Raw genomic sequence first — 25,935 nt, forward strand, 5'->3', positions numbered from 1 at the left:
ACAGCATCTAATGCAATTTTAGGTTAGGACATAACTGAATAGGACGTACGGTAATGCAAAAAGATGTGTAGAGCTACAGGACTGATTTTAAAACATATTTTAAATTAAATATTGATATTTATAAATATGATTTTCGGTCACAGTAAGACATCGGAAATAACATAAAAGCCAAACCGATAGGGAACGATAACTCCTGACGACCTTGAATTCGGCGAACAGACGGCGCTCGAACATTATTACAACTTATTCATTGGTCAGTTATGTCTCGTAAGGAAAACATTCCTTCTTAGGCCTTTCAGGCTTATATTTCAAAGAGTAATTCTCATTTTTCCCCTTTGTAAGTATGTTTTTTCCTTTATATTTAATACATGGTATTATTGTAGCATCGTGTATGGCACCTAAGGCATTTTATTCTCTCCAATTATCGTTATGGAGGCGATGTGGTATCCCCGAGTTTTCATAAACCGTCATGGCGGACGTTTTCTATTTTGGTCAACTGCGCAGTCTTTGTTATGGCGAGGACTCGTATTATTTCCTACAACCATCGATTTGCTTTCACAGTATATGTGAAATTCAAGAATTTGAATCAAGCCTTTTAAAACCTTGAACTTCATAGTTCCATTTTAACAATATCCCTTATTTACCGACGAAATCTAAGAAGAAAGCAGTGAGAAGCAGCGAAATCCTAATTGTTTACAATCGTCAAGACTTTAGCTTGTTATTCAATTCGCTTATGGGCTTATGTCACTTTCACGGTAGGCAGGGGTATGATATGAATGGCTATGAATATGAATTTTCTGGCTTTTGATGATTCTGAGCCCCAACTCAGTCTGCAATCCAAATGATCCCGTTACCACTGCCTTTATTATTGTTGCCAGTGTCAGTGTCATTTAGAAAGCAAAATTGTGCTGTGTAATAATATTTACACGCTGTGATTATCCCCAGACACCTGTCTGGGGATAATAAAAATTCGTTATCCCCAGACACCTGTCTGGGGATAACGAATTTTCATTATCCCCAGACGCATATTTGAAACTCCACTCTTTTAAACAATTATCCACATTCCAGAATATGGAATGTTTCCAAATGCACATAGAAATAAGGAAAGTTAATAAAATATCTATAAAAACATAAAATTAACCAACATTAAAATCAGTTGTTACTACATATACACAATATGCGTCGACTTCGAAGTGGGTGTCATGGCCGAATGGTTTAGTCGTCTGCCCTGGAAGGTTGACCAGAATCGACGTTGTGGGTTCGAATCCTGGTAACGTCACTTTTTTTTTTTTTTTTTTTTTTTAAATTCCGTCTTCTTTTTACAGAACGTTGAAAGGGATAAATGTCCCATCCATCCTCCCCCCACCTCTTTTTTTAAAATATTAAACTCTCTCTCTCTCTCTCTCTCTCTCTCTCTCTCTCTCTCTCCCTCTCCCTCTCTCTCTCTGTCTTTTTTCTAGTTTCTAGCAAATACATTCGTCCCCACTCCGATCTCAAATAGTGTCTAAAAAGAATAAATAATTAAAAAGCAAACAAACAGAAATATTCAGAGAGCGACCAAATGGTCAGATAGAGGATAGATATAATAATAATAATAATAATTGTTATGTACCAACCGCAGTACATAAAATAACTGACAGGGAAGACGTTTTTTTTTTTTTTTTTAGACCCAGGCCATACTATCTAATGACCCTCTTAATTAGTAAAAATTGTATTTGTTAGGTTAATTATTATGTGTTTAGTAGTAGTAGCAGTAGGAAGGCTTTGGCATTAAATGCTTCTGTATCGTACGTTACGATAATAATATAATATTTTTTTTTTTTTTTTTTTTTTTTATATAAATGAAATAATGGTTGAAATATTAATGTTGCCTAACGCGTTCATGGAGGGTGGGGGGTTAATTGGGCAGTTGGTCAGTAAGAGGTTATATTGGGTTGGTGGGTTGTAATAAATTGTTATTTTTTTTTTTTTAGATGATTTAAATTAACAATTAAATAGCTGTTCATGGTTGGATGTGGAGAGTAGATAAAATGTGTTGCGATTGGTGGATGACAGAGATCCTGTACCAATCGGTTTATTGATGATTCAGGGCTATTTGTAATGTTGTTTAGATAAATTGTCTGGGACTGACAGAGGTTTAGTAGGGGGGGGGGGGGGGTGTTGGATTCTGAGGGTTTTGATTGGTGGGAGTTGAAAGGCTGCAGCCTATCAGCTGATCGGAATATTCGAACTTCTGTAATATGGGGTTATTGTGGAAATGAGTTTAGGTTTAGGTTTTAGGTTGGATGGGGGGGGGGGGGGGAGGTTTCTGAATTGCTTCTGTTGTTGGGATGGTGAATACACGGGTCAAACGTCTTGTGGGTTTATTAATTGTTGTGGTCGGTTGATGTTCTTGGGCTATTGCTAAATTATGGGAGTAGATTGGAACTGGTGATGAAGGTGGTTATGCTTTTAAAAGGAAAACTTTTGATTAATTTGTTAGTAACCTATTCCCTTGCTCCCTTAGGAGTCCAAGGGTGGCCACCCACTTTCCCGCTCTCTAGCCGAGCGTCATTCGCTGCTTCAACTACTGTGCACGTGGTCTTTCCCTATGCAGCATTGGTTATTTTATTATTCTATGAATATAGTTAATTTTTCGATAAGGTTAGAATCGTGGGGGGGGGGGGGGGGGGGGGGGCAGTTGTGACTGTGGGTGTACAAGGTGTACGTTTTAATATTATAAATATTGTAAATATTCTTCTTTCGAGTCGGCCCGACTGATCTCATCTGCATACATGTGGTCCACGGCAGTCTAGACGCCGCAGCGCAATTGTTTCAGCCGCGCTTCAGGCGGGTTGGGCGGGACTAGACCCCTCCGGCATGCTGCGCGGCACACACATTGCCCCGCGCCGTCCCTGCCGTGGGCCGTTGCGCCGGGGCCGCATCGGAAAAAAAAAAAAGGGGGATTATATCTACTAAACACTTGTGTCACGTCCTTTCCTTGGAGGTTTGTTATTGTTATTTTGTTGAGTTTAGTATAAGTGGGAATTTTTAGGTGGGGGGGGGGGGGGGATGTTGTTTTGTATGTTAGTATTAGTATCATTAATTATTAGATGGTTTTATCTGCCACATGATCTTTTAGAGCCGAAATAGGGTCTGTGTTCTCTACTCTAGCTATAGTTTTGCAATCAGATAAATAAAATACAAAAAGGGTGGTACTCTGCATTTTTCCTTGGCGAGATCTTCTGTCGTTTATGTTGGTATTCTTTTCCGTCTCCGTTTGTATCAGGGTGATGGGAAGGGGGCTGTCTGTATTATCTATCTAGATGTGGGGTAGGATTGGATGTACTGTGTGGGGGAGGGGGGGGGGGTGGGGTTAGAAACAAAGGAAAAGGTTAGAATTAGTTATATACAGAATGGTTCTGATTATATTATTCCGGAGGCCGAAGAGTTAGGAGAAGGATGATCGATTCATCGGGTTGTGTATCATTATCAATGCTGAGAGAGAAAGGGGGGGGGGGGGGGGTAAGAATAGACATGGACGCACCTCGTTGTTTGTAACTAGGTTGTTTGGCAGTGAAGTTGGTGAAAAAGTTATGGCTATATCAGTGTGGTAGAGGGGGTGAAAGGGGAAGTTAATATATAAAAGGATAATACTACAGCAAAAGTAAGGGAAGGAGGAATAACTAAATACTAGGGGAAGGAATATATAATAGTAAGTGATCAGTCAGGTAAATGATCGATAATAGAGGTGTAAATAATATATGTATAAATAAAGTTTGTAAAGCTAGCTAGGGGGGGGGGGGGGGGGGGGGGGAGGGGAGGGGTAGGGTCAGGTTGTGGGTGTGGTGCAGAGAGTTGAAATGTCTCGGTGGAAGGTCATCTATCTGAATTGTGCTATTAGGTCGGTATATTTGTTCCATCTTGTTTCTCTCTCTTTATCTAAATCGTTTTTGTATTTCTTTTGTATTATGTTAAGAAATATTAATGACATGTCGGTATTAGTGGTGTTTTGTCTGTGTACTTGACCCATCCATGCAGTCCAAATCGCTTGTCTTGCTGCTGCTAGGATGTGTATGTTTATTTCATGTGTTGCATTGTCAGTTTTGGGGATGATATTATGTCTAAATGCTATTTCTGTATGTATGGGTTGTCGTATTGTTTTTTGTATTGTGTTTATTGTGGCTCTAATCAGTGTTTTTGTTTTAATGCAGTTTGTGAAAATGTGTACATTTTGTGTTGGACAAGGCGCTCGGCATAAGGCGCATCTGGGCGTGTTGTTTGTTGGTAAGGCGTTGAACATCAGTCTGTATGTTATATGCTTACTGTATCTAGAAGTATCATGTTTATGTAAGTTTTCTGAGGCCACTCTCATGTTATCTAATGTTAGTCCTGATGCGTGCATTAGGTCTTGTTCTCTGCGTTTGTTTGGTGTGTTTATTGTTCTGTATATCTGTTTACTGTCTAATTGTTTATTTATTGTGTCTGGGTATTTGTTTACTAGTCCTACGCATTCTTTGTAAAAAGGAGGGAGTGTCTTACCTCCGAAATGGGGGAGTGTGTGGTCGATCTTTTTAAATTGTGTTAGTCGTGTCCCTAAGTAGTATGACCCGAATTTATTTCCTGTCGATTCTTGTATTATTTTGTCTATATATCTGATCCTAGTTGTGTCTAAGGTTCTTTTAATACATTTTAGTCCTGTGCCGCCTGATTCTGTGGGAAGTGTGAGTATTTCGTGTGGAATGGGTTTTGCGTCTTGTAGTATAAATGTGTCTATGCGTCTTTCTAATTTCTTTATTGTGGTGAACGGAGGTTTGAAGATTTTGTTGTAGTATAAGATTTTTGGAATAATGTAGGTGTTCACTATCCTGGTTCTATCGAATATATTGGCTTTGATGTATGTGTATGAATGTAGTTTCTTGTCTATATTGTGTACAATTCCACTCCAGATGTGTTTCGGTGTCGTGTGTCTTTGACAGTACATTATTCCGAGGATTTTAATTTGGTTAACCCATTGCATGTCGGGTATCTGGGCTTTTTCGGTTTCTAAGGGTTCGGGACCGAGATTCATGATTTTGGTCTTTTTAATATTTAGTTTGGCACCACTAGCGAGGCCGAAATTTTTGAAAGTTTCTAAAATTTGGTGTATGCTAGGTATATCACTCGGAATTAGGGTTGCATCATCGGCATACGCGATGAGTTTTTTGTTGGCTTTTCCGGGAATTCTGGTGCCTTTAATTTTCGGGTTTCTCCTAATTTTTTCCAAAACGGTTTCGAGACATAAGATGTATAGTTGGGCCGAGAGAGGGCAACCCTGTCGTACTGACCGACCGATTTTGAAGGGATCAGATACTTTTTGATTGACTATTACACAGCTGGAGGGGTTGTTGTATAGTATTTTTATCCATCTTCTGTAATAAGGGCCTATGTTGTTGTGTTCTAATATTTTGTGTAAGAAACTGTGTTCTAATCTATCGAAAGCTTTCTCTTGATCGATGGACAAAATGTATGCGTGTGTGCGTGTCTGTTTTACGTATCCTATAAGGTCTCTGATGAAGTTTGTGTGTTGTTCTATTGTTCTGTTTTTTTATGCTACATGTTTGTTCTTTGTCTATCAGTTGGGGTAGGTGAATTTTGATTTTGTTGCTTAAAGTTTTCGCTATAATTTTGTAGTCGGTGTTTAGGAGGGATATGGGTCTGTATTGTTTGACGTCTGTTGTGTTGCTTTCTTTGGGTATGAGGGTTATGTATGATATCTTTTGGCTGTTCGTTAATTGTCCTTCTTTGTGTATTTCTTTAGTCAGTTCTAGGAGGGGTTTTTTAAGGAGAGGGAAGAAACTTTTGTAGAATTCTACTGTTAGTCCATCGGGGCCTGGGGATTTGTTTGTGTTCATGTTCTCTAGGCTGTGTTGTAGGTCTTCTATTGTGATCTCTGTATCTAATTGTTCTTTCTGTTCGTCTGTCAACTTCTTTGTATAATCGGTGTTGATATTTCGCCACTTGTGTATAGTTGTTTGTAAAAATTGTAGGTCTCAAGGATTTCTGTCTCGTTTTTTGTTATTTGCCCATCTGTTGTTCTGATTTTGTCTATATGTCGTCTATTGTGTAGTTCGTTTTCTATTCGTGCTATTGTGTCGTTTAAATCAGTGTAGTCGTTGCGTGTTTTGTATGTGCTTCTTACTTTGTGGCCTCTGAATTTTCTTTGTTCAATTTCTTTCAGTTTTTCTATTGCTTTAGTAACATGTTGTGTTTGTATTTCTGTTTTGTTGTCACGCGCCCTGTCTATGTTGATGATTGTTTTGTACTTTGTTTCCTTTCTGTTGGTTTTGTCTTGTACTTTTCTCCCTATCATTTGTGTTAGCGTTTGTATGGTCTGTTTGAGGGTGTCCCACCATTCTCGGATGTTGTCATTTGGTATGTTGTCCGTATAGTCTAATATGATGTCGGTCATGTATTGTATGTAATAATGGTCCTGCAGGAGACTGTTGTTGAATTTCCAGTAGGCACTTTTTTGTTTGGGTCTTGTAATTTGGGTGCCGTACTGGGCGTAGACAGCTTTGTGGTCTGTGTAGTCTAGTGTGTTCTCTAGGTGTTTAATTTCTGTTATTGGGGTTGTTTTGGATATGTATATTTTGTCGAGTCTGGATCCTGTGTTTGCGAATGATTTAAAGGTGGTTTCTTTCCCGAGTGGGAATGTTTTTCTGTATGTATCTGTTAGATTGTGTTTTTCTAAAATTCGTTGTAGTATTTGTTTGTCTATGACTGTTTGTTGTGTTCTATGGTGAGTTGTGTCGCGGGGGTGTAGTGTGTTATTGAAATCCCCTGCTAGGATGATGGGTGTTGATGGGTTTATTTCCATTCTTTTCTCTAAGTCTAAAAACGTTGTCTTTTTTTCGTCTGTTCTTGAGGCAGGTCCGTAGATGTTGTAAATTTGGAATTTGTAGCCGTCTTGAGTCACGTCTATTTTCCCTATTCGTCCTGTGTTGTCATGGTCGTGTTGGGTAACAGTCCAATTGTCGGAGATTTTTATTATGGCTACTCCTCTACAGTTTCTTTTTTTCTTGTCGATTGTCCAAAATATATTTTTAACTTCTGGTTTGAGCTCGAGAAGTGTTCGTTCTTGTGTGACTTTGTCGTGTATGTTCGTTTCTTGTAACAGTAAGAAGTCTGGTCTTTGTTTCCTTATTAGATTTTTAATGTCTTGTATTTTCTGTCTCATGCCTCTGATGTTGAGTGTTATGATTGTCAATGGTGGGGGGTCATCCTCTTTGTAGGGTGTTTTTATTTTGTATGGTTTGTTTTTAGTGTATGATTTTGCTTGTTCTCTAGAGGTGGTGTGTTTGTTGTATCTAGAGTTGCGTTTGTATGTAGGTATATATGTGTGGACTGTAGGCTGCATGTCTGGGTTTAGTGTGTATTGTTTTGTTTAAGTATTGGGGTGTGTGTCTCCCATGTGTCGTGGTGGTCTGGGTAGTGACCTTTCCCTCTCGATGTTTTGGATGGGTGGAGTCTTCCTCTTGAGGGAAGAGCTTCTTTGGTGAGGTGTGTATGCATGTGTTTGTGTAGATATTGGGTAGTGTGTTCTGTGATTTTTTTCGTGCTCTTGGGCAAGCCCCAGGTGGTGATCGTGTGAGTGAAGTGTGTGCTTTGAAGGGCGATGGTGTGGTTGTATTTTTTGGGGGAGAGTTTTTGGGTTTGTTATTTGGGTTGGGGGGTGTGGATGGGGGTGGGGGTGATGTTGCCCTTTCTAAAGGGATTATTACTGGTGTTGGTGTGGTGTGTTGGTGTAGATTTGTCATGGATGATGTTCGTTTTGGTGTGTATGGGGAGTTGTGTGGTTCCTGTTCTAGTTGTTTCATTGGTGCAGTTTTTGTTGTGTTGGTATCTATTGGAGTGTTGTCTTGAGGGTTTGCGTTTGGTGTCTGTGGTTTAGTGGTGTAGCTTGTGAGTAGTGGTGTATTTGGTGTGTTGTTTTTTTGTGTGTTGGAGTGTTGTGTTGTGTGTTTCTTTCCCTTTTTTACTACCTGGTTCCAAGGTTCTTGGGATTGGGATGGTGCGTCCGGCAGGGGGTTGCCGGAAGGCGTGACAGAACCAGTAGGTGAAGATGGAAAAGGAGGAGGGATAGTGGGATTTCGTGCTGAATTCACTCCTGGTGCATACCGTGCTCTAGTAGGGCACAAGTAGAAAGGGTTGCCCCACATTGTAGCATGTGGAGCATGCCGGCACACGCCCAGGAATGTGCACTTTTACGTGGTGGAAGGCGCCACCTACCTCAAATTTTAGATAGTGGGGTATTTCTACCCCATCTATCTTCTCCAGACGGAACGTATACGAGTCCAGCTCGTCCCGTCTGGGTTTGCCGACAACGATGGTGCCGGGCTTGGCGAAGGGGGCGAGGGCCCTGGTGAGGCCGCCTTCCTTGACGGAGGGAGCCACCCATTTCAATACCCCCGACACCAGGGATTTGTTAACATCCCTGATGTGGAGGTTTATTTTTAGGGTTGGGTGGGGGTGCACTACGCCGTGTAGTTTTTCCACCTCTGACTCCCTTCCTTCCTTGAAGGTGACGTAATATTTGCGGGCGTCCATGAACCGGTAGACTCCCGCAATATCGTCTAAACTGACCCCCATGTTATTGAGGGCCAGCTTGATCTTAAGATGGTTGGCCTGATTTGTTTCAGGTCCTTTTAAGAAGACCTCAACCGTATTTGGCGGATGAGGCCCATTGAACTTAAGATCCTCTGCGGATAATTTCACCACAACTACGTTGGGGTGAACCGCCATGGAGGCCCGGAAAGAGAAAGAGAAGGAGAGAGAAGAAGGTGTAAATGCAAAATCGTAGGGGGATATCCCCCTCTTGTGGTAATATTTATTTAAAATTTAAAAAAAGGGGGGGGGGGGGGCTAGAGGGTTGTTGGGTATGAACTCGCTTGCTTAGTAAGTGGTAGTGCAAGTGGAGTTGGACAAATGTTTGAAGGGAAAAAAAAAAAAAAAAAAAAAGGGGGGGGGGGGGTTAGGTTGGGGTCGAAGGAAGTTAAGAGGAAATAAGGTGCTCCATTACAAAGGGGTTACGGGTGTAGGGGGGGGATATGGGGAATAAACACTGGTGTTTCTTGGGAGGTCTTCCGTATACTTACACCATCCAGTTGTTTTAAATTTTAGGCACAGATAAGCACATTCTAACTAACTTCACTAACGAAGTTCCCTAACGGCTAAGAAAATAAAAGGGTAAGGAAAAAAGAAAAACAAACAAAAAAACAAACAAACCTAAACAATAAAACGAAAAAAAAAGGAAAGAACTAAAACTAAAAAGGTCTAAATTAAATCCTAGAAACACTATAACACAATAACACAACGCCACGTCCAGACATTTTCTTGATATTCAGTTAGGTAGAATCTTTTGGTGACCCGGTTGCCCTCCCCTAATGAATGTGTAGCAATGAATGAATGAAAAGAATGGCAGAAGACGCTCCTTGGTTGCCAATCATCAAGTAATTATTTATTCAAGTTCTTTAAATCATAATATATCACAGACAGTAATATTAAACATGCAGTATAGAAATATACATAAACAGAAATATACGTTATGTAATATAACGTCAATGCACAAGTGTAGTTAACTAATGATACGAATGTAATGTATTCTATTAATATATTCAATTGTGACATCATTTAGAAATAACTAAATGTAATTAAGTGTATTATTCATGGAAGTAAATTATAATTTATTGCCAAGGGCAATAACTCAATAATAACAATACACCATAACAATAATAATAATCATAATAATTATTATTATAATGATAATAGTAATAATGATAATAATAATAATAATAATAATAATAATAATAATAATAATAATAATAATAATAATAATAATAATAGTAATAATAGTAATAGTATGATAATAAGAGTATTAATAATAAAAATAATATTATTATTGATAATAATATAATAATGATTATGTTGGTAATAGTAATAATAATAATTATTACAATTATTATTATTATTATTATTATTATTATTATTATTATTAATATTATCATTTGACCAAAACAAAAAAACAAAACAATAATAGATCTCGACCAAATTAAATAATGAAATATTATCGGAGAAATAAAAAATTCTACTGATTAAAAAAACTCTTGCTCGGAACTCGGAACAAAAGTGAAATCAATGAACATCAATTGGGAAGAAAGAATGACAAAGTAAAAAAAAAAAAGTGAGTGTGTGAGGGGGGGGGGGGGGTGAGTCGCGACTGGTTCGAATCTGTGCAGCTAAAAGGAGTAAAATGAAAGGTGGCCTAACCCACTGAGCTGTCTATCCACACCGCTATCGGAATATCTTAAATTCATATATGAGCTAAACATATTTCCACCATTTTTGCTTCCTTGTTTTGGTAGTTATTTTCATCTCTGATTCGAATAAAAATATGTTGTTGGATCTAGTTTTGTAGACGTGTGATACTAAATTATATTGTCTTGTGCGAAGAAGACAGGAAAATAACAGGTGTCAGTTTTGGGCTTTGGGGCGAACAACACCATGGCCTAGGAATTTGTCAGCGAGATAAAAAATAATTCCCGGTCATCCCCAAAATTGTGGCCAGAATGAGCAAATTATAGAAACAAGAGAATATCAATAAAGTTAACAGGTAGGTAGGTAGTGAAAATTTAAATGGTTGGTGGACTATGAACAGATTTGATGATTAACAACTTTCTTCCTGGTTGAAAATAAAAAGTCGAATTGCCAGTTTGACGTTTTCAGATCAAAGTAACAAAAGAAATTTCATTGATCCATCTGCTTTAAAATAATTTTTTTTAAAGAGCTGGATTTGACATTTGATCACTATTTACTTTCATCTTGTGTTAAATATCACTTGATATATTAACTGTTTTGTGACACAACCACTAGTATTTTTTCCAGAATATTTGGTATTTTTCACGCCTAGTTTGGCATTTTGCATAAAATCTTTCTGCCCACTTGCTACATGCGTCTGGGGATAACAAATTTTCTTTATCCCCAGACACCTGTCTGGGGATAACAAAAATTGGTTATCCCCAGACACCTGTCTGGGGATAACGAATTTTCATTATCCCCAGACAGGCGTCTGGGAATAATGACAGCCTAATATTTAACAAAGTATCTGATCGCTTGCCCTAACTCTAACTGGTACAACGACACCTTAGCCTTAACACATAAAACTAGATATCGCTCCAGCATTTTGTTAATCACAAAATAGAGTCACTAAAACTATAAAGAGGAAAACATCTGTATACCTTGTTTGTTTTTTTCTGCTAATGAAGTTAATTTGCAATTTCATTTAAAAAATAACAAAATAGGAGTATCATTCATATTTTTTAACATCTACTTCTATTAAAATGTTTTATTCCTAGTATTATTTTTTAAAGAATATTCCTAAATTTGTTTTAAAGCTTATTTATTGATTTGTTAATCATTTTCAACAGTATACTTTTATCGTGTGTTATTAGTTATCATCATTATAATAATTAGACATATGGCATGGGGATGGAGTGGTTGTTAGTTTTTGTTTATGATACCGTCCCCAACATTGATTAGATTTATAATGCAGAAATTCTGACTTCGGCTTTGAAATTAATATAAAAGTCATCTCGAAATCTAACATTCCTGCAAGACAAATTTAAAATGAGAGCTTCTGCCTGAAAAGTTCACATCTTTTGTGTTTGTAAATTAAATTGAAGGGAGACCTTCCATAAGCTACTACATCCCCCTCCCAAACCCCCTACACTAGAACTTCTAGAAGGGGGTTTGGGAGGAGGGAGACTTTTAAAAAAAAACCCCCCCCCCCCCCCCTCCCAAACCCCCTCTATAACATCGGAAGACTTGGGATGTAGTAGCTCATGGAAGGTCTCCCAAATTGAAGCTTCTATTCCATTTTGCGATGCTATTGGGAGTCCTAACGAAATTGTGTCGATATATGAGACAGAGATGCCAACTTTAAATTTGGCTCACAGGAGTTTCAGCCACCACTCGTAGGAATTTCAACGCCGAAAGAGGAATTTCCGCTCACAAAAAAAAAAGGAATTGGAACGATATTTGGCATTGTGCTTACATATTGTATAGTTCTAAATAGATAACTGATTAGAATTACAGTGTATATTATGATACATAAACACATTGCAAATTACAATCCCAAAGTTTCCTTATTTCAAATGAAGTAAAGCGCCAAAACCTAACGGTAGAGATTGTAGTACTGGTGGTAGTGAGGATGATGTGGTGTTGGTGGTTGTAGTAATAGTGGTAGAGATGATGAAGATGTGATAGTGGCTGATGTTGTAGTTGTAGTGGTAGTGATGATGATATGGTGGTGGTGGTGGTTGAAGTAGTAGTTGTAGTGATGATGTGGTGGTGGTATAGTGGTTGTAGTAGTTGTGGTCGTGATGATAATGATGTGGTGGTGGTTGTAGTAGTGGTGGTAGTGATGTTGATGTGGTGGTGGTGGTGGTGGTGGTGGTGGTTGTAGTACAAATGGTAGTGATGATGATGTGGTAGTGGTGGTTGTAGTAGTAATGGTAATTATGATGTGGGTTGTAGTAGTAGTCGTGGTAGTGATGATAATGTGGTGGTGGTGGTTGTAGTAGTACTGGTCGTGATGATGATGTGGTGCTGGTGGTTGTAGTAGTAGTGGTAGTGATGATGATATTGTAGTGGTTGTTGTTGTAGTAGTGGTGGTAGTGATGAAGATGAGGTGATGGTAGTAGTTGTAGTAGTATTGGTAGTGATGATGATGTGGTGGTGGTTGTAGTAGTATTAGTGGTAGTGATGATGATGATGTGGTGGTGGTTGTAGTAGTATTAGTGGTAGTGATGATGTGGTGGTGGTGGTGGTTGTAGTAGTAGTGGTAATGATGATGTGGTTGTGGTGGTTGTAGTAGTAGTGGTAGTGATGATGTGGTGGTGGTTGTTGTAGTAGTAGTGGTAATGATGATGTGGTTGTGGTGGTTGTAGTAGTAGTGGTAGTGATGATGTGGTGGTGGTTGTTGTAGTAGTGGTAGTGATGATGTGGTTGTGGTGGTTGTAGTAGTAGTGGTAGTGATGATGTGGTGGTGGTGGTGGTTGTAGTAGTGGTAGTGATGATGTGGTTGTGGTGGTTGTAGTAGTAATGGTAGTGATGATGTTGTGTGGTGGTTGTAGTAGTAGTGGTAGTGATGATAATGTGGTGGTGGTGGTTGTAGTAGTATGGTCGTGATGATGATGTGGTGTGGTGGTTGTAGTAGTAGTGGTAGTGATGATGATATTGTAGTGGTTGTTGTTGTAGTATATGTAGTAGTATTAGAGTAGTGTGTAGTAGTGATGATGATGATGATGTGTGGTGGTTGTAGTAGCAGTGGTAGTTATGATGTGTGTGGTGTTAGTGGTGGTTGGTTGTTAGTTGTAGTAATGATGATTGAGGTGTGTGTAGTAGTGTTGTAGTATTGGTAGTGATGATGATTGTGGTGGTGGTGATGGTGTTGTAGTAGTGGTGGGTAGTGATGATGATGTGGTTGGTTGTGTTGTAGTGAGTGGTGGTAGGTGATGATGATGTGGTGTGTGGTTGTAGTAAGTATGTAGTGGTAGTGTGATGATGATGTTGTGGTGGTGGTTGTAGTAGTGGTGGTAGTGATGAGTGATGTGGTGGTGGTTGTAGTAGTGGTGGTAGTGATGATGATGTGGTGGTGGTTGTAGTGAGTGGTGTGGTAGTTGATGATGTGGTTGTGGTGGTTGGTAGTAGTGTGGTAGTGATGATGTGGTGGTGGTTGTAGTAGTAGTGGTAGTGATGATGTGAAGCTGGTGGTTGTAGTAGTAGTGGTAGTGATGATGATGTGGTGGTGGTTGCAGTAGTAGTTGTGGTGATGATGGTTGTAATACTAGTGGTAATGATGATGATGTGGTGGTGGTTGTAGTAGTAGTGGTAGTGATGATGTGAAGCTGGTGGTTGTAGTAGTAGTGGTAGTGATGATGATGTTGTGGTGGTTGCAGTAGTAGTGGTGGTGATGATGGTTGTAATACTAGTGGTAATGATGATGATGTGGTGGTTGGAAGGGAGGGGGGGTATCCTTGGAACAAATTGACCTCACCGGAATTTGACGGAAGTTGCCCGGAGCTCGGAAGTTTTTGCTCCAGACCGGAGTTTTTTCCGGTGAAACCGGAGTTTTGGCATCACTGTATGAGATACGAGGAGAAAAAAACCTGGATCTAGCCTCTTATATCACACCTTGTCGCCATGAATGAGATCTGTTAACTTACACGGAACGTGAAGGCTCTCAAACGATATATATGGAGTATCAGTACTACCAATCTTAACTCTTTAAAACTGAAGTTTAATCTGACACCCCACTCGCTGTTATTGTTATCATTTGAGTCTAGTAATTTTGGCAATTTTGGCCAGAAGTGAAAGACATACATTGGGTGTGTGTGTTTGTGAAAGGGATCTGCAAAAATTCCAACACCTATCTTGTTAGTCATCAAGGGATTACGTATGCATTTCCTGAGCAGTGAATTGGGCATTGTTTTTTTGTTTTTTAAAATAATGATAAATAATCTAATTGCGATAAATTTGAAAAGCACATTGTTGGATTCAGCTTGAAAAATGGAGAAAAGTTGTCTTGTCTCATAAAAATCAGCATAGAAAGAACCCTTTTTTGTAATCGATTTGATTTTGAAAATCGCTTTCTCAAATTTTATAATTTTTACGATAATTTCCTTATTTTCTGGTCGATTTTCTAGATTTATATATCATTTTTTAGATCTCAATTAGACGAACATGCTGATGTATCTCATTTGATTCAAAAGAGTTTAAAACACAATTTTCGTTTTTTGATTGCAAGTGCAGTCTTACTAATTCATTCATGAGTGTTGAGACAGTGACGCACCCATTTATATACAAGACCTTGTGGTCCAGGCCACAAGGCTTTTGGTGTTACACAACCAGTCATCACTTTCGGTCAACCGTGTTCTGTGAGGTTACACAATACATCGCCTTTATGATGGGTATGCCTGTACATAAATCAAGGGTTGAGCATATATACAGTAACTTTTATATCTCTTCTATTAAGAATCAATGTACACAAGAAGTAGAAGCAGTAATATAATATACAAAACTATAGTTATGATTTTGTTGAGTTTGACAGATGGTCTGATAAATTTTCCTCCTTTTTGACAAATTGCCATTATCATCACTGATTAAAACCATCAGACTTTTATCTTGACCTACTTAATGGATGAGTTAAATTCAGCTCGCAGAAAACGACAGATGACATAAAAAGACATCCAATCAAAAGTTAAACAAGCAACAATCACAAATTTCTTTTCCCATCATCCCACACTTACAGCATAAATACTGTCGCTTATCGTGACAGAGAAGAAAGGGTTTGTGTACCGTAAAACAAATTAAATTGAATAGGAATAAAGCTAACAAAAATGACTTTATAATAGACTAGTGGCAGTTCCAAGTCCGCAACCTAATTGATATAATTTTATATACATTTTGAAACCATGACGAACATTTAATTTTTACTATGATATTAATATGTATGAGAATTGGACATAGACTTAGCATAAAAATCCAAATCCATTTTTATAAGCACAATTCAGCTATAAGCATGCTCTGCTTGATTCCCAAGAACAGTGCTTACAGAGACCACTATTATTATATTAACTTTTTTTTTTAATGAAAAAAATTCTGTTACTCTTTTTTTTTTTAAACTATAGAGATAAAATATTAAACTTTGAATATTAATTGTTGTATTACAACTGATTTTTTAAGATACAAAGAAAATCAATTTTTTTGTGTTCACTGATACATGCGGGTCGCATTGTCTTTACATGCTATGATTATGGTCAGTGACACTAAGCACTGTTTTATTGATATCCAATAGGCATCTAAGATTTGAGTTGAGAAGTGAAGGCCGTTTAGTTTTTATCCTCCTCTTATATTTACATATTAGAGATTTTACCCCTTGATGACACAATTACCAGGTTTTTGACAGCTTAGCCAATGTAAACAATTCAAAATGGATTTTTAAATGAAAAATATGGATGAATTGATGTCCTCTCCCAATTTGAATTTGAAATTATCAAAGTGAAACTGATTTGAATTTTAAAGTTTAAAGCAAGGCTTGAAGTGAGAAATTGGTTGATCAGATCATTATCTGGTGTAAAAATATAGTCATGGCATGTTAGAAAAAAAATTTGTATTGATAAGATAGAGTAGAAATTGAATTTATTTGTTGTGTCTTAGTCATGGTGATAGGACCTCTGTCCATTTTGAAGAGGTAACAGCAAACATTTCTGTGGGTTTTTTTTTTCTGCAACAAATTTTTGTTGGCTATGATTTGATATTGATTTCTTGACTCCTGGTGCTTTCAGTGTAATATCCCATTTGATGTATTGGCAGATGCAGTTCTTGAAATTGTTTCTTTTATGTTTTTAAAAATGTTTTTAGCATTATTCCCTTGTCTATTTTGATTATTTGAATGTCATTTATTTGTTTTTTTTTTTTTTTTTTGTCTCCCACAGCGATTGATGAACCACAGCTTTTAAAATCAGGAAATTTTAGTAATTTGTAACTGGCCCATCATCTTGATGTAGAAGTGATATTTGAAATAGAAAATATTTTTTAAAAACTTTTAAGTTCCTTGGAAGTGGGACAATCTTTCATCAAAATTTTAATTTCATAGGAATAGATTTTTAAGTATCTTGAAGACCGGCAAAATTAAACCGCCTTGAAAGCGCCAATTTCTTCTAGTTTAAATAAGTTAGCTAAAATAAAGATAGTAATCGTGGAGGTGAACACAGCAGTAGACCCATTGATTTACAAGGGTAGGGGACATGCGCCATAGCATCAGCCCGAAATGAAAGAAGAGATTGATGCGGCAGCAGATTTCCTGTCGCGAATTTTCCTGAGCCATGAGAAGATTGCAAAGGACAAGGTTAAAGAATTTAACACTGGCCTAGCAGATGCCCTTCAGGAAAGATTTCGTGACCACTGGCATGAGACGTGTCCAACCAAAGGCCAGGCTTACAGGTGCATTCGGATTTGTCCAGAGGAGCCACTGGATCCTTTGTTGTTGAAGGTTTGCAATGCAGTTGGTGTGTGTGTCACCGAGTTCAATCTCCCTATGGAATTAACACTGTGGGTGGATCCAAAAGAAGTTGTTTGCAAGTAAGTCTTGATAAACCCGAAATGGGGTTTAATTATTTTTAACACGTTATTAGCTTTCACATAATTATTCAGACCTGTAAAATTTCTGTCTTAATATGGAGTTCCGTACCTTGAGATATTATGCCATAATAGCCCTTTTAAGAATATGAATAAATAAATACGAAACATATAGTCTTGCAAGGTTATTAAACTTAAAGAAATTACTGGTGTTGTTATCACGCTTCCATCCCGATATTAATGCTATATTATATAGTATAGAGACAGAGTGCTCATCACTCTATTCTGTTGTGATTCACTTCAGGAACATAAAGAGTCAGAAGAGATTATGTTGAAATTTATTCCAAGAGAACTACTGGGTAGATTTTGATCAATTTTGTTGTAAATTGTACAGGAGTTGATTGTTATTAATGTATTAGATTGAAAGTTGCATTTATACCAGGCATGCCTACCATCCTGTAATTTCCGTATTTGTCCTGGACATTTGAAAAAAAAAAAATGGCTGTCCCGGAAATATAACAAAATCGACCATCTTACTACCACCTGGAATTAAGTTCATGTAATCATGAACCACTGTGACATCTTCATCATCATCATTTTCACTAAGACTACAACCACCCCACCATATCATCATGATCCCCACCACCAATAATATTACAGAGCTGCCAACCTACTGCAAAAATTGCGGAATTGTACGCATTTTCAGCAATTGTATGCTTGTACGCATTTCCCCCAAGATTGTACCCATTTTCAATGTACGATGTTATTCATATTATTACTAGCCTATTGAGAAACCTTGGTGACCAATTGGATATTCATATATTTTTTGACCAATTATGATCTTCATGCTGGGAGGTAGAATTCTGAAAGGATTGGATTATAGTCTTGGGAACATCATTGTTGCTGCAAATGAGCTTGTGCGGTGTGACTTTATGAAAGTATACCTTCCTCTTACTTTCACAATGGTTAGTTTCCGTCGATTTCAGGATTGTACCCATTTTTATGAAATCTCCCCCATTTTGAGGCCCTATTGTACACATTCTAATCAGATGGGGTTGGCAGCTCTGCTATTACAACCGTGATCATTATTTCCACAACCATCATATCATCATCATCATCATCATTATCATCCCAACCACCAATACTATTACAACGTCATCATTCCTACCACCACTACTTCAACAGTCACCACAAAATCTTCATCCCTACCACCACTACTGTTAACAACCACCATCACATCATCATTCCTACCACCACTACTAAAACAACCACCACCACCACTACTGCAACAACCACCCACACATCATGTCTACTACCATTATTACAACCACCACCACATCATTACTCAGTGCTGATGGTTTTCCTCGGAACCGCGGAAATCCGCGATTTTTGTATCAGAGGAGGAATTTCCTCCTTTTAAAAAATGACACTTTCCTCAATCAAATTTTCTGGCTTTTGAGAGATTTGATGTGTGGTGGAACTTTCTGGCTTTTGAGAGATTTGATGTGTGGTGGAACAAACTGGTTCAGCTTCCCCACTATCCAGAAGATAGCTAGAGTAGTTTATCGTCTCATTGGCTCTAAAAGTGGGGGGTTAGTGAAGTAAACATGTGGCGTAAATAAAACCATTCATAATTTTCCTCCTTTTTCCCTTTTTGTCACCATCAGCACTGATTACTACCATCACTACTACAACCACATCCACATCATCTTTACATACTACCACTACTACAACTACAACTTGGTTCAGTTTTGAGACAAATGCGTCACATATGTGCAATCATAGTAATCAATTTTGGGGTGGGGGGAAGGGGGTAGATACGAGGGCTCTTTCAGAAATAACCGAAAAATGCCCATTGCTCAGCTACCAGTGGAGATTTTTTAATTCTGTAAACGACATATTTCTTATTTCCTTACGGATATTCCCAGAAATTATGAAGTGCATCATTTTGCACAATGAATTTCTAGACCATTTTAAAGATGGCGGCCCACCTTGAAACTTGGTCAAAGGAGGAAATCAGGGCTGTCATACGTTTTTTGAACGCCAAAAGTCTGAATCCTACCGAAATTCATAAAGAACTTCAGAGTGTATATGGTGAGCATGTTATAAGCCGTACACAAGTCTATCACTGGTGTAATTTGTTTGAAGCCGGCCATTCCGACTTGACAGACAGGGAAGGGAGAGGGCGTTCGATAACTGCGACGTCAGAAGACAATGTGAAGCGAGCTGATGAGCGAATTCGTCAAGACAGGAGGTTGAAACTTCATGAAATCGCAAGCAGTCTTGAAATTTCGGAAACTTCTGCCCATAGAATTGTATGTGATGAACTTGGCTACAGAAAAGTCAGCGCAAGATGGGTTCCTAAGCAATTGACAGACAATCATAAAGAACAAAGATTGGACATCTGCAGGGAACTTTTGAGAAGAAGCAAGAGCTCACGCAGGGTTCACGGGCATACTGCCAACGCCGGCGGAGACTTTCTAGGGTACGATGTGACTTTTCTTGACAGCATAGTCACCGGTGATGAGACTTGGTTGCACCATTGCACCCCAGAAACAAAGCAAGATTCGATGACATGGAAACATCCATCCTCACCTGTCGCGAAGAAATTCAAAGTCATGCGGTCAGCAAAGAAAATAATGGGAACTGTTTTCTGGGACAGTCGTGTTATTCTGTTCGAAACCTTACAACCTGGAGAAACAATCAATGCTGCAAGGTACTGCCAAACTCTTGACAAGCTTAGGGAGGCCATTCGCAGAAAGCGCCCAGGGCAGTTGACCAACGGGGTCATTTTGCAACACGACAACGCTACACCCCACACAGCACGAGTGACGCAAGGTTGGCTAGAGAAATATGGATGGGAGATTTTGCCAGACCTCGCACCATCTGATTATCACCTCTTTGGGCCACTGAAACGTGAGCTGGCAGGAAAGCGCTTTGATGTCGATGAAGAGCTTGTTGACTATGTGCGGAAATGGCTACAAAACCTTGACGGAAATTTCTTCCAAGAGGGTATCTATTCCATGGTGCGGCGTTGGCAGAAGTGTGTCGACAGACTTGGCTGTTACGTAGAGAAATGGACGAATCAAGGTATGAACACGTGCAAGAATTTTGTTGATAGCATAAAAAACGCGGATTTTACAGGCATTTTTCGGTTAATTATGAAAGAGCCCTCGTACTTTATACCGCAATATATTTACCAATTCAAATTGATATTTCCTCAGGTTTGGTGATCTCAAGTGTTCCTATCATGTGGTGGCAAAGAAAGATCAAAGCTCTGGTACGATGAGCAACCAGACAGAACAGCTGGACATTGAGGACTTAGTAGAAAGTGCGAGGGAACTTTATCAAAAGAAGCAGTCAATGATGGCTCATCCACTTAACTCCTCGGAGATTCACATCCCAGGATTCTGTGCTGATGGCACCACCAACCGATTCTCAACAGCAATACGGATTAATGGTACCATGCATTACAGTATGTACAGCACTTCTCCAGGATCCTCGTATGATGGCTCACCACGGGGTAAAGGAAAATCAGCCAACTCTCCTCACCATAAGCGTGGTGGAAATGGTAATGGCGGTGGAGGTTTCCACTACTACAGTGGGGGTAAGAATAATGGCACTGGCGGTAAAGGAGGCTTCATTAGCAATGGGCATTCCGGATTGAACTCTCACCAAGTCAATGGTGTTGGGGGCAATGGTAACGGTAATGGAGGTGGTTTTCACCGCAGTAGTCACCACCACCATCACCATCAGCAGCACCACCCTGCCTCCTCAACTGCATACCAGAATGGTTACCTGAATGGTTACATGGAGGAAAACGGGTATCCCAGCTACTCTGATCATCAACGCTCAGTTTCTCCTTCCAAAATGAATGGAACCAGCGGAGCAGGTGGAGCCAACTCTGCAGCCAATGGTCTCCCACCATTGGCTCCAATGTCTCAAGGCTCCCCAACCCCTGAGCAAATTCAGCAGCAAATGCAGCACCCCCCACCCATGCCTCCTCCTCCAATCCCTCATCTTCATCAACCTTACAGTCAACCCCCTCCACCACCTACTGACCCAGCATCGCTCTCTCTACCCCCTCCACCACCGACGGGCTCACAGCAACAACAGCAGCCTAATCAACAACAGTCATCATCATCTGTAGCCAATTTTGCCTCCAACTCCACTGCGACCTCTTCCTCCTCCATTTCCATCAGTAACAACAATACTAGCAGCAACAGTGGTGGCAGTACTGGCACTGGCAGTAGCGGCAGCAGCAGCACAAACAATGGCAACAGCAACAACAATAATCATGGTGGTAACACTAGCGGTAAAATGAGCAACCATAACCACAAGTATCAATCTGGACGGGGTGGCAGTGGCGGTTCTCGTGGAAACAATCGTCAAATGAGTCCTGTGAAGGATGTTAAATAATTTTGTTCAAATAAAACAGAAATAACCATTATAATTAGCGCCCATCAAATTGACGGCATCGCTTTTATTCTTTTCATTCACTTTTATCATGCTCTTTTTTAAAAATTCATCAATTCGTCTCGTTTCATCCTCTGATTTCTGTCCGAGATGTATAATTACATTGCATATGTTTTAATCAAAATCTTAACCAATCTCTGAAGCTGCCTCAACAGCTTTGAATGTTTTGCTTTGATTTTAACTAGAAATTTTATTCAAATTTTATTTTAACTCTTACAACTATAACTCGTAATAAATATTTGTCTTTTTTCCCTTCCTCTCTTTCCTCACCATTACATTACAAGTTCAGGTTTTATTTTTATTCCTTCATGTAATTTTTTATCCTTTTTAGCCCATGAAAAGGAAACCAGGGTTTGCAGGTTGTTAGTATTAAATATTATTGATATATAATTTGAAAGATTAATCAACAGATCATATTTTATTTATCATGAAATTGATTTGTAGTCTGTAAGATATTTCAGAATTGATATTCAAATTATTGGTTTAGTTATGCAACAACTTTGACTTTTGATTTTAAGCCTTGCATTAAATATAAAAATATGGCAACCCTGCAAAATGCGGGATAAACTGAAAGAAGATGAAGAAGAATATTAAATATAATGAAGCTGTGGTTGAAACTGTCAATTCATTTTATTTAGTCTTTTTAAATCTCTCGATTAATCGCCCTTTGATTTTATTAATTAAATAAATTTTTAAAGATTTCACTTGCAAACCCTAGGAGTGGAGTTACTATCATTCTTATTTTATTGATTTTTTTTTTCTGTTGGTGCTGTTTTCATGTGTTCCTATTTCACTATTTCTGCTAAAAATCAGTTAATGTACACCGTAGATCTATTATCTTAACAGACTGAAAATAACATGTCGTCCAAATATATGAATGTATGAAATGTAATGATATATATGATTATGATGAAATCTGATAATTATAATATGAATACAGAAAGTATATATTCTATCAGTACCATACTTTGTTATCAGTCATTGAATTATTGTCCAGGTTTGACAAAAATTTTGGGAACAAATTTCATTGCTTTGAAAAGAACTCTTCGTTATTTATATTTGTTCTCATAATGTAATGTAGTGTTATATTCATTATTTGATTCTGGGTGTGAATTTGTATTGGTGGCATTCATTTTTATGTTTATTACGTATAGGGATTTTTATTTCTGTTTTTTGTTTTTTTTTGTTTGTTTTTTTTAAAAATTTGGTTTATAGTGTTAAACTGTTAATGGTTGATTGAAGTAACATACAGTTATCAATTTTATTCGCTTCTTGCCTACTTTATTCCAAGTATATATTTGTATTGCTAGGTTTAGCTATGGGTGTGTTTAATTTTAGATTAAGTCAAAATCAGTTGTTATTTGGCATTACACTTCCATAGATTTGTGATGTTCGAACGATAAATTTCATTTTGAATTTCTTTCAGCAATTATTTTTTGTGTTTATGTGTTTGATGGTGTTTTTTTTTTCCCTTTAAAAAAAAAAACAGTCTATAATAAACAACTATTCGGTTGAGTTTGTTTAGAAGTAGCTTCGTATCTTTGATTTTCCTTCTGTTGTATACCATTAAGGTTTTACTTATCAACAAGGATGTAATACTTATATTACTGAACTAGGAGAATTTTCTGATCATCATGTCTATCAATTTTTTTCATTCCTTGACCAAGTAATCACTACCATAGAGAATCAATTTTTATAAAAAGAAATTTCACTATGTTTTTAGGGTGACTTAAAAATAGTCTTGAAATGCATTTGAATTGAGTGGCTATTATTTCTCGAGCCAATATTATCATTATTATCCATGTTATGGGCAGCATCATTCCTCCCCCATCAATTTTGTTTTCCAAACTAAAGCCAGAGAAGAAAGGTTCATTTAATGAAGCGAGACAACTGTTAATATATATATTTATTTTTTTTACAAGTTTCCGATTTGAATTGTCATTGAAGTTTTGTGTGTGCGTGTGTGTGAAGAACTGGCCAAATGATCATTTGACTGCAATCATTACAGAATGAGACTGTTCAAATTTTGTTTTTTTATCAATTTTGTAATATTTTTCACCAAATAAGAAAGCTTTTTTCCTCTCCGTTTTGGTTGATTTTGAATTTTGGTCTCGTTAGAAACAAAAAAAAATGTTTTCATACCGCATTACTCACTTTTTTTCTTTCTCACAGTTAGTTTGTCATATTATTGATATCTAGCAGTGTTTTCATATGAAAGATGACTCGTATGTACTTACTTTTTAAATTTGGTTTCCCATTTGATCATTCATTTAGTTTGTAGAGTTTGTTTTCAGTGGAATGAAATGTTTGATTGCATTTAATTTGTATCCGTTAAGATGAAAATGTTATTTCCCTTTGGGCATTTGTTTTTCGAAGTTTGGTTTGGCAATAGCTTTGATCACTCCCCTACACCCTGCCTGCAGGTCCTTGCTGCTTCATACAATCTACAATGTTATGTTGTTGTTGAATTGAATTCAATGTATATGATGATTTGTTATTGATTATAATGATATAACACCATTATCACCACTGTTACCTTTTTACTATGAGATGGTTGGATCATATCCTTGTTTTTATTAAGTCATGACTTGTTTTCCACTGTATGTAAATTAATTGATTAGAATTCACGATCAGGTATAAGTTTATATCACTGTCCTGTCAATTAGCAACCCCGATTTATATGCTCCATTTACATTTTTACACTCTACTTACAATACAGCAGTTTGCCAACTCTTAGCAGGAAAATTAAAATCTCATTAACACTAAAGTTAATTTGGCCTAGATGATAAATTGGCGAACCAGTTTACAGTCTTCAAAGCTATTCAATCATTATTTGGATGCTATTTACTTGTAGGAGGAAATGGCAAATTTATGGGGCAAAGGGCCGCAAAATGTTGATTTTTCAGTTAACCAGCATCACTAGTTTTAGTAATGATATTACTGGAATTATTTATAAATGCTAACTTGGCAAAGCTGCTTATACTCATTTGGAGGATGTGTTGTAATGTGTAAAAAAAAAAAATTGAGGAAGAAATATTTAGAGACCAACCAGAACGGTTGGGTAGCTATATTAAGATTACACAGAATCTCGCACTTCATACTTAAGGATTACCTGGTTAAGATCCTTATCATGCTTTTGTTTTCCCCCTCCCACCCAGTGGGTGGGGTACCTGACCTCCCATAGTGGGCAGGGAGGTACATAATGTGTCTTCTATCTCCCTGTCTCTGTTTTCCAACATGCTTCCTGTCTTTGTCTTGGAATGAGATTACTTGGTTTTGTCCTGGCCCTGACCGGATACGATGACTGAGAGGGAAACAGTCAAATGTTAAGTTAAGTTTTTGGAGATGATATTTTTTTTCCTTGTAAATCATCTCTCTGTTATGCACTGTATTGTTTTGTTAACATGTTATATATGATTTGTAAGCATTTGAGTGTATCTCTCTTAGTTTGGTTCTGTGCTTGTGTCTGGATGAGACTTTTTTGTGATCTCAAGCTAAGTACTTTGATAGTGTGCTCTTGGAATCCACATCTGTTTCCTGTTTGAACAAATTCCCCTTTGTCTTACCTTTTCTTGGGTGCTTTAATTGTAATTCTAGAACTTTTTACTATTCCATTTTCTTCCTTTTTACTGGCGCTAATATGACCTAAATGTGTTGCAAGCGCCGTAAAACCCTCAAAAACAAAAAAAACAAAACCTCCCACCCATTTTTTCCCTCATATATTACTCTTCAGTTATGATTGTTATATATTTTGTATTCGTTTAGTGGAATGTTAACATCTCTTCATAATTTTTTTATATAGAAATACTTTACTAGGACAGCGGTTTTATCATTCTGTGTCTTTCTGTTATAGGACTGCAAATTCCTGATTCTCCATAAAAATTCTGTTATTCTGTTTGACCTCAGACTTACTTATTCAAAATTCTTTATTGGTTTAGCTGACCTGCCACTTTTCCGATATAATCAGAATGTACAGATTTTCTAAAGCTAAATTTTGCTAAATTCGGATTCTTGTCTCCAAAATTTAGAAGCAAATGGTTGAAAAAATTATTTTTTGCAAGAAATATGGCCAAATTAAATTATAATACATAAATTTTAAAGATTCATGCGATGTGTTGTTATGGATTTGTATCTTGAAATTCTTGATTCCCCCCCTCCAAATATATAGATTTTTTACTGTTACTTGTGGCAGGTCTAGGGTTGATTTACAATTTTTATCAATTGCGAGTGCATTTTTCTTGCTGAGATCCTTTGTATATCTGGATGGGCTTAGAATAAGCTCATGGATAGATTGTTTCTGGA

General features: G+C 37.7%; 1 protein-coding gene across 2 annotated transcripts; it reads left to right on the plus strand.

Annotated features, from left to right (window-relative positions):
* On the plus strand, positions 1-25,328 carry LOC144960184 (uncharacterized). Of its 2 annotated transcripts, none has more exons than XM_078893214.1 (3): positions 1-337; positions 16,515-17,160; positions 20,382-25,328. In XM_078893214.1, the coding sequence occupies exons 2-3, from the start codon at positions 16,850-16,852 to the stop codon at positions 21,574-21,576; spliced, it is 1,506 nt and encodes a 501-aa protein (XP_078749340.1). In that variant the 5' UTR covers positions 1-337; positions 16,515-16,849; the 3' UTR covers positions 21,577-25,328. The 2 variants fall into 2 exon arrangements, with proteins under 2 accessions (XP_078749340.1, XP_078749341.1); XM_078893215.1 differs by lacking the exon at positions 1-337 and adding an exon at positions 424-755.
* Positions 25,329-25,935: the final 607 nt, after the last annotated feature.

This window comes from Berghia stephanieae, chromosome 14 (assembly GCF_034508935.2).
Source record: "Berghia stephanieae isolate SIO BIC M18660-M18661 chromosome 14, UCSD_Bste_1.3, whole genome shotgun sequence".
Classification (NCBI taxonomy): Eukaryota; Metazoa; Mollusca; class Gastropoda; order Nudibranchia; family Aeolidiidae; genus Berghia; species Berghia stephanieae.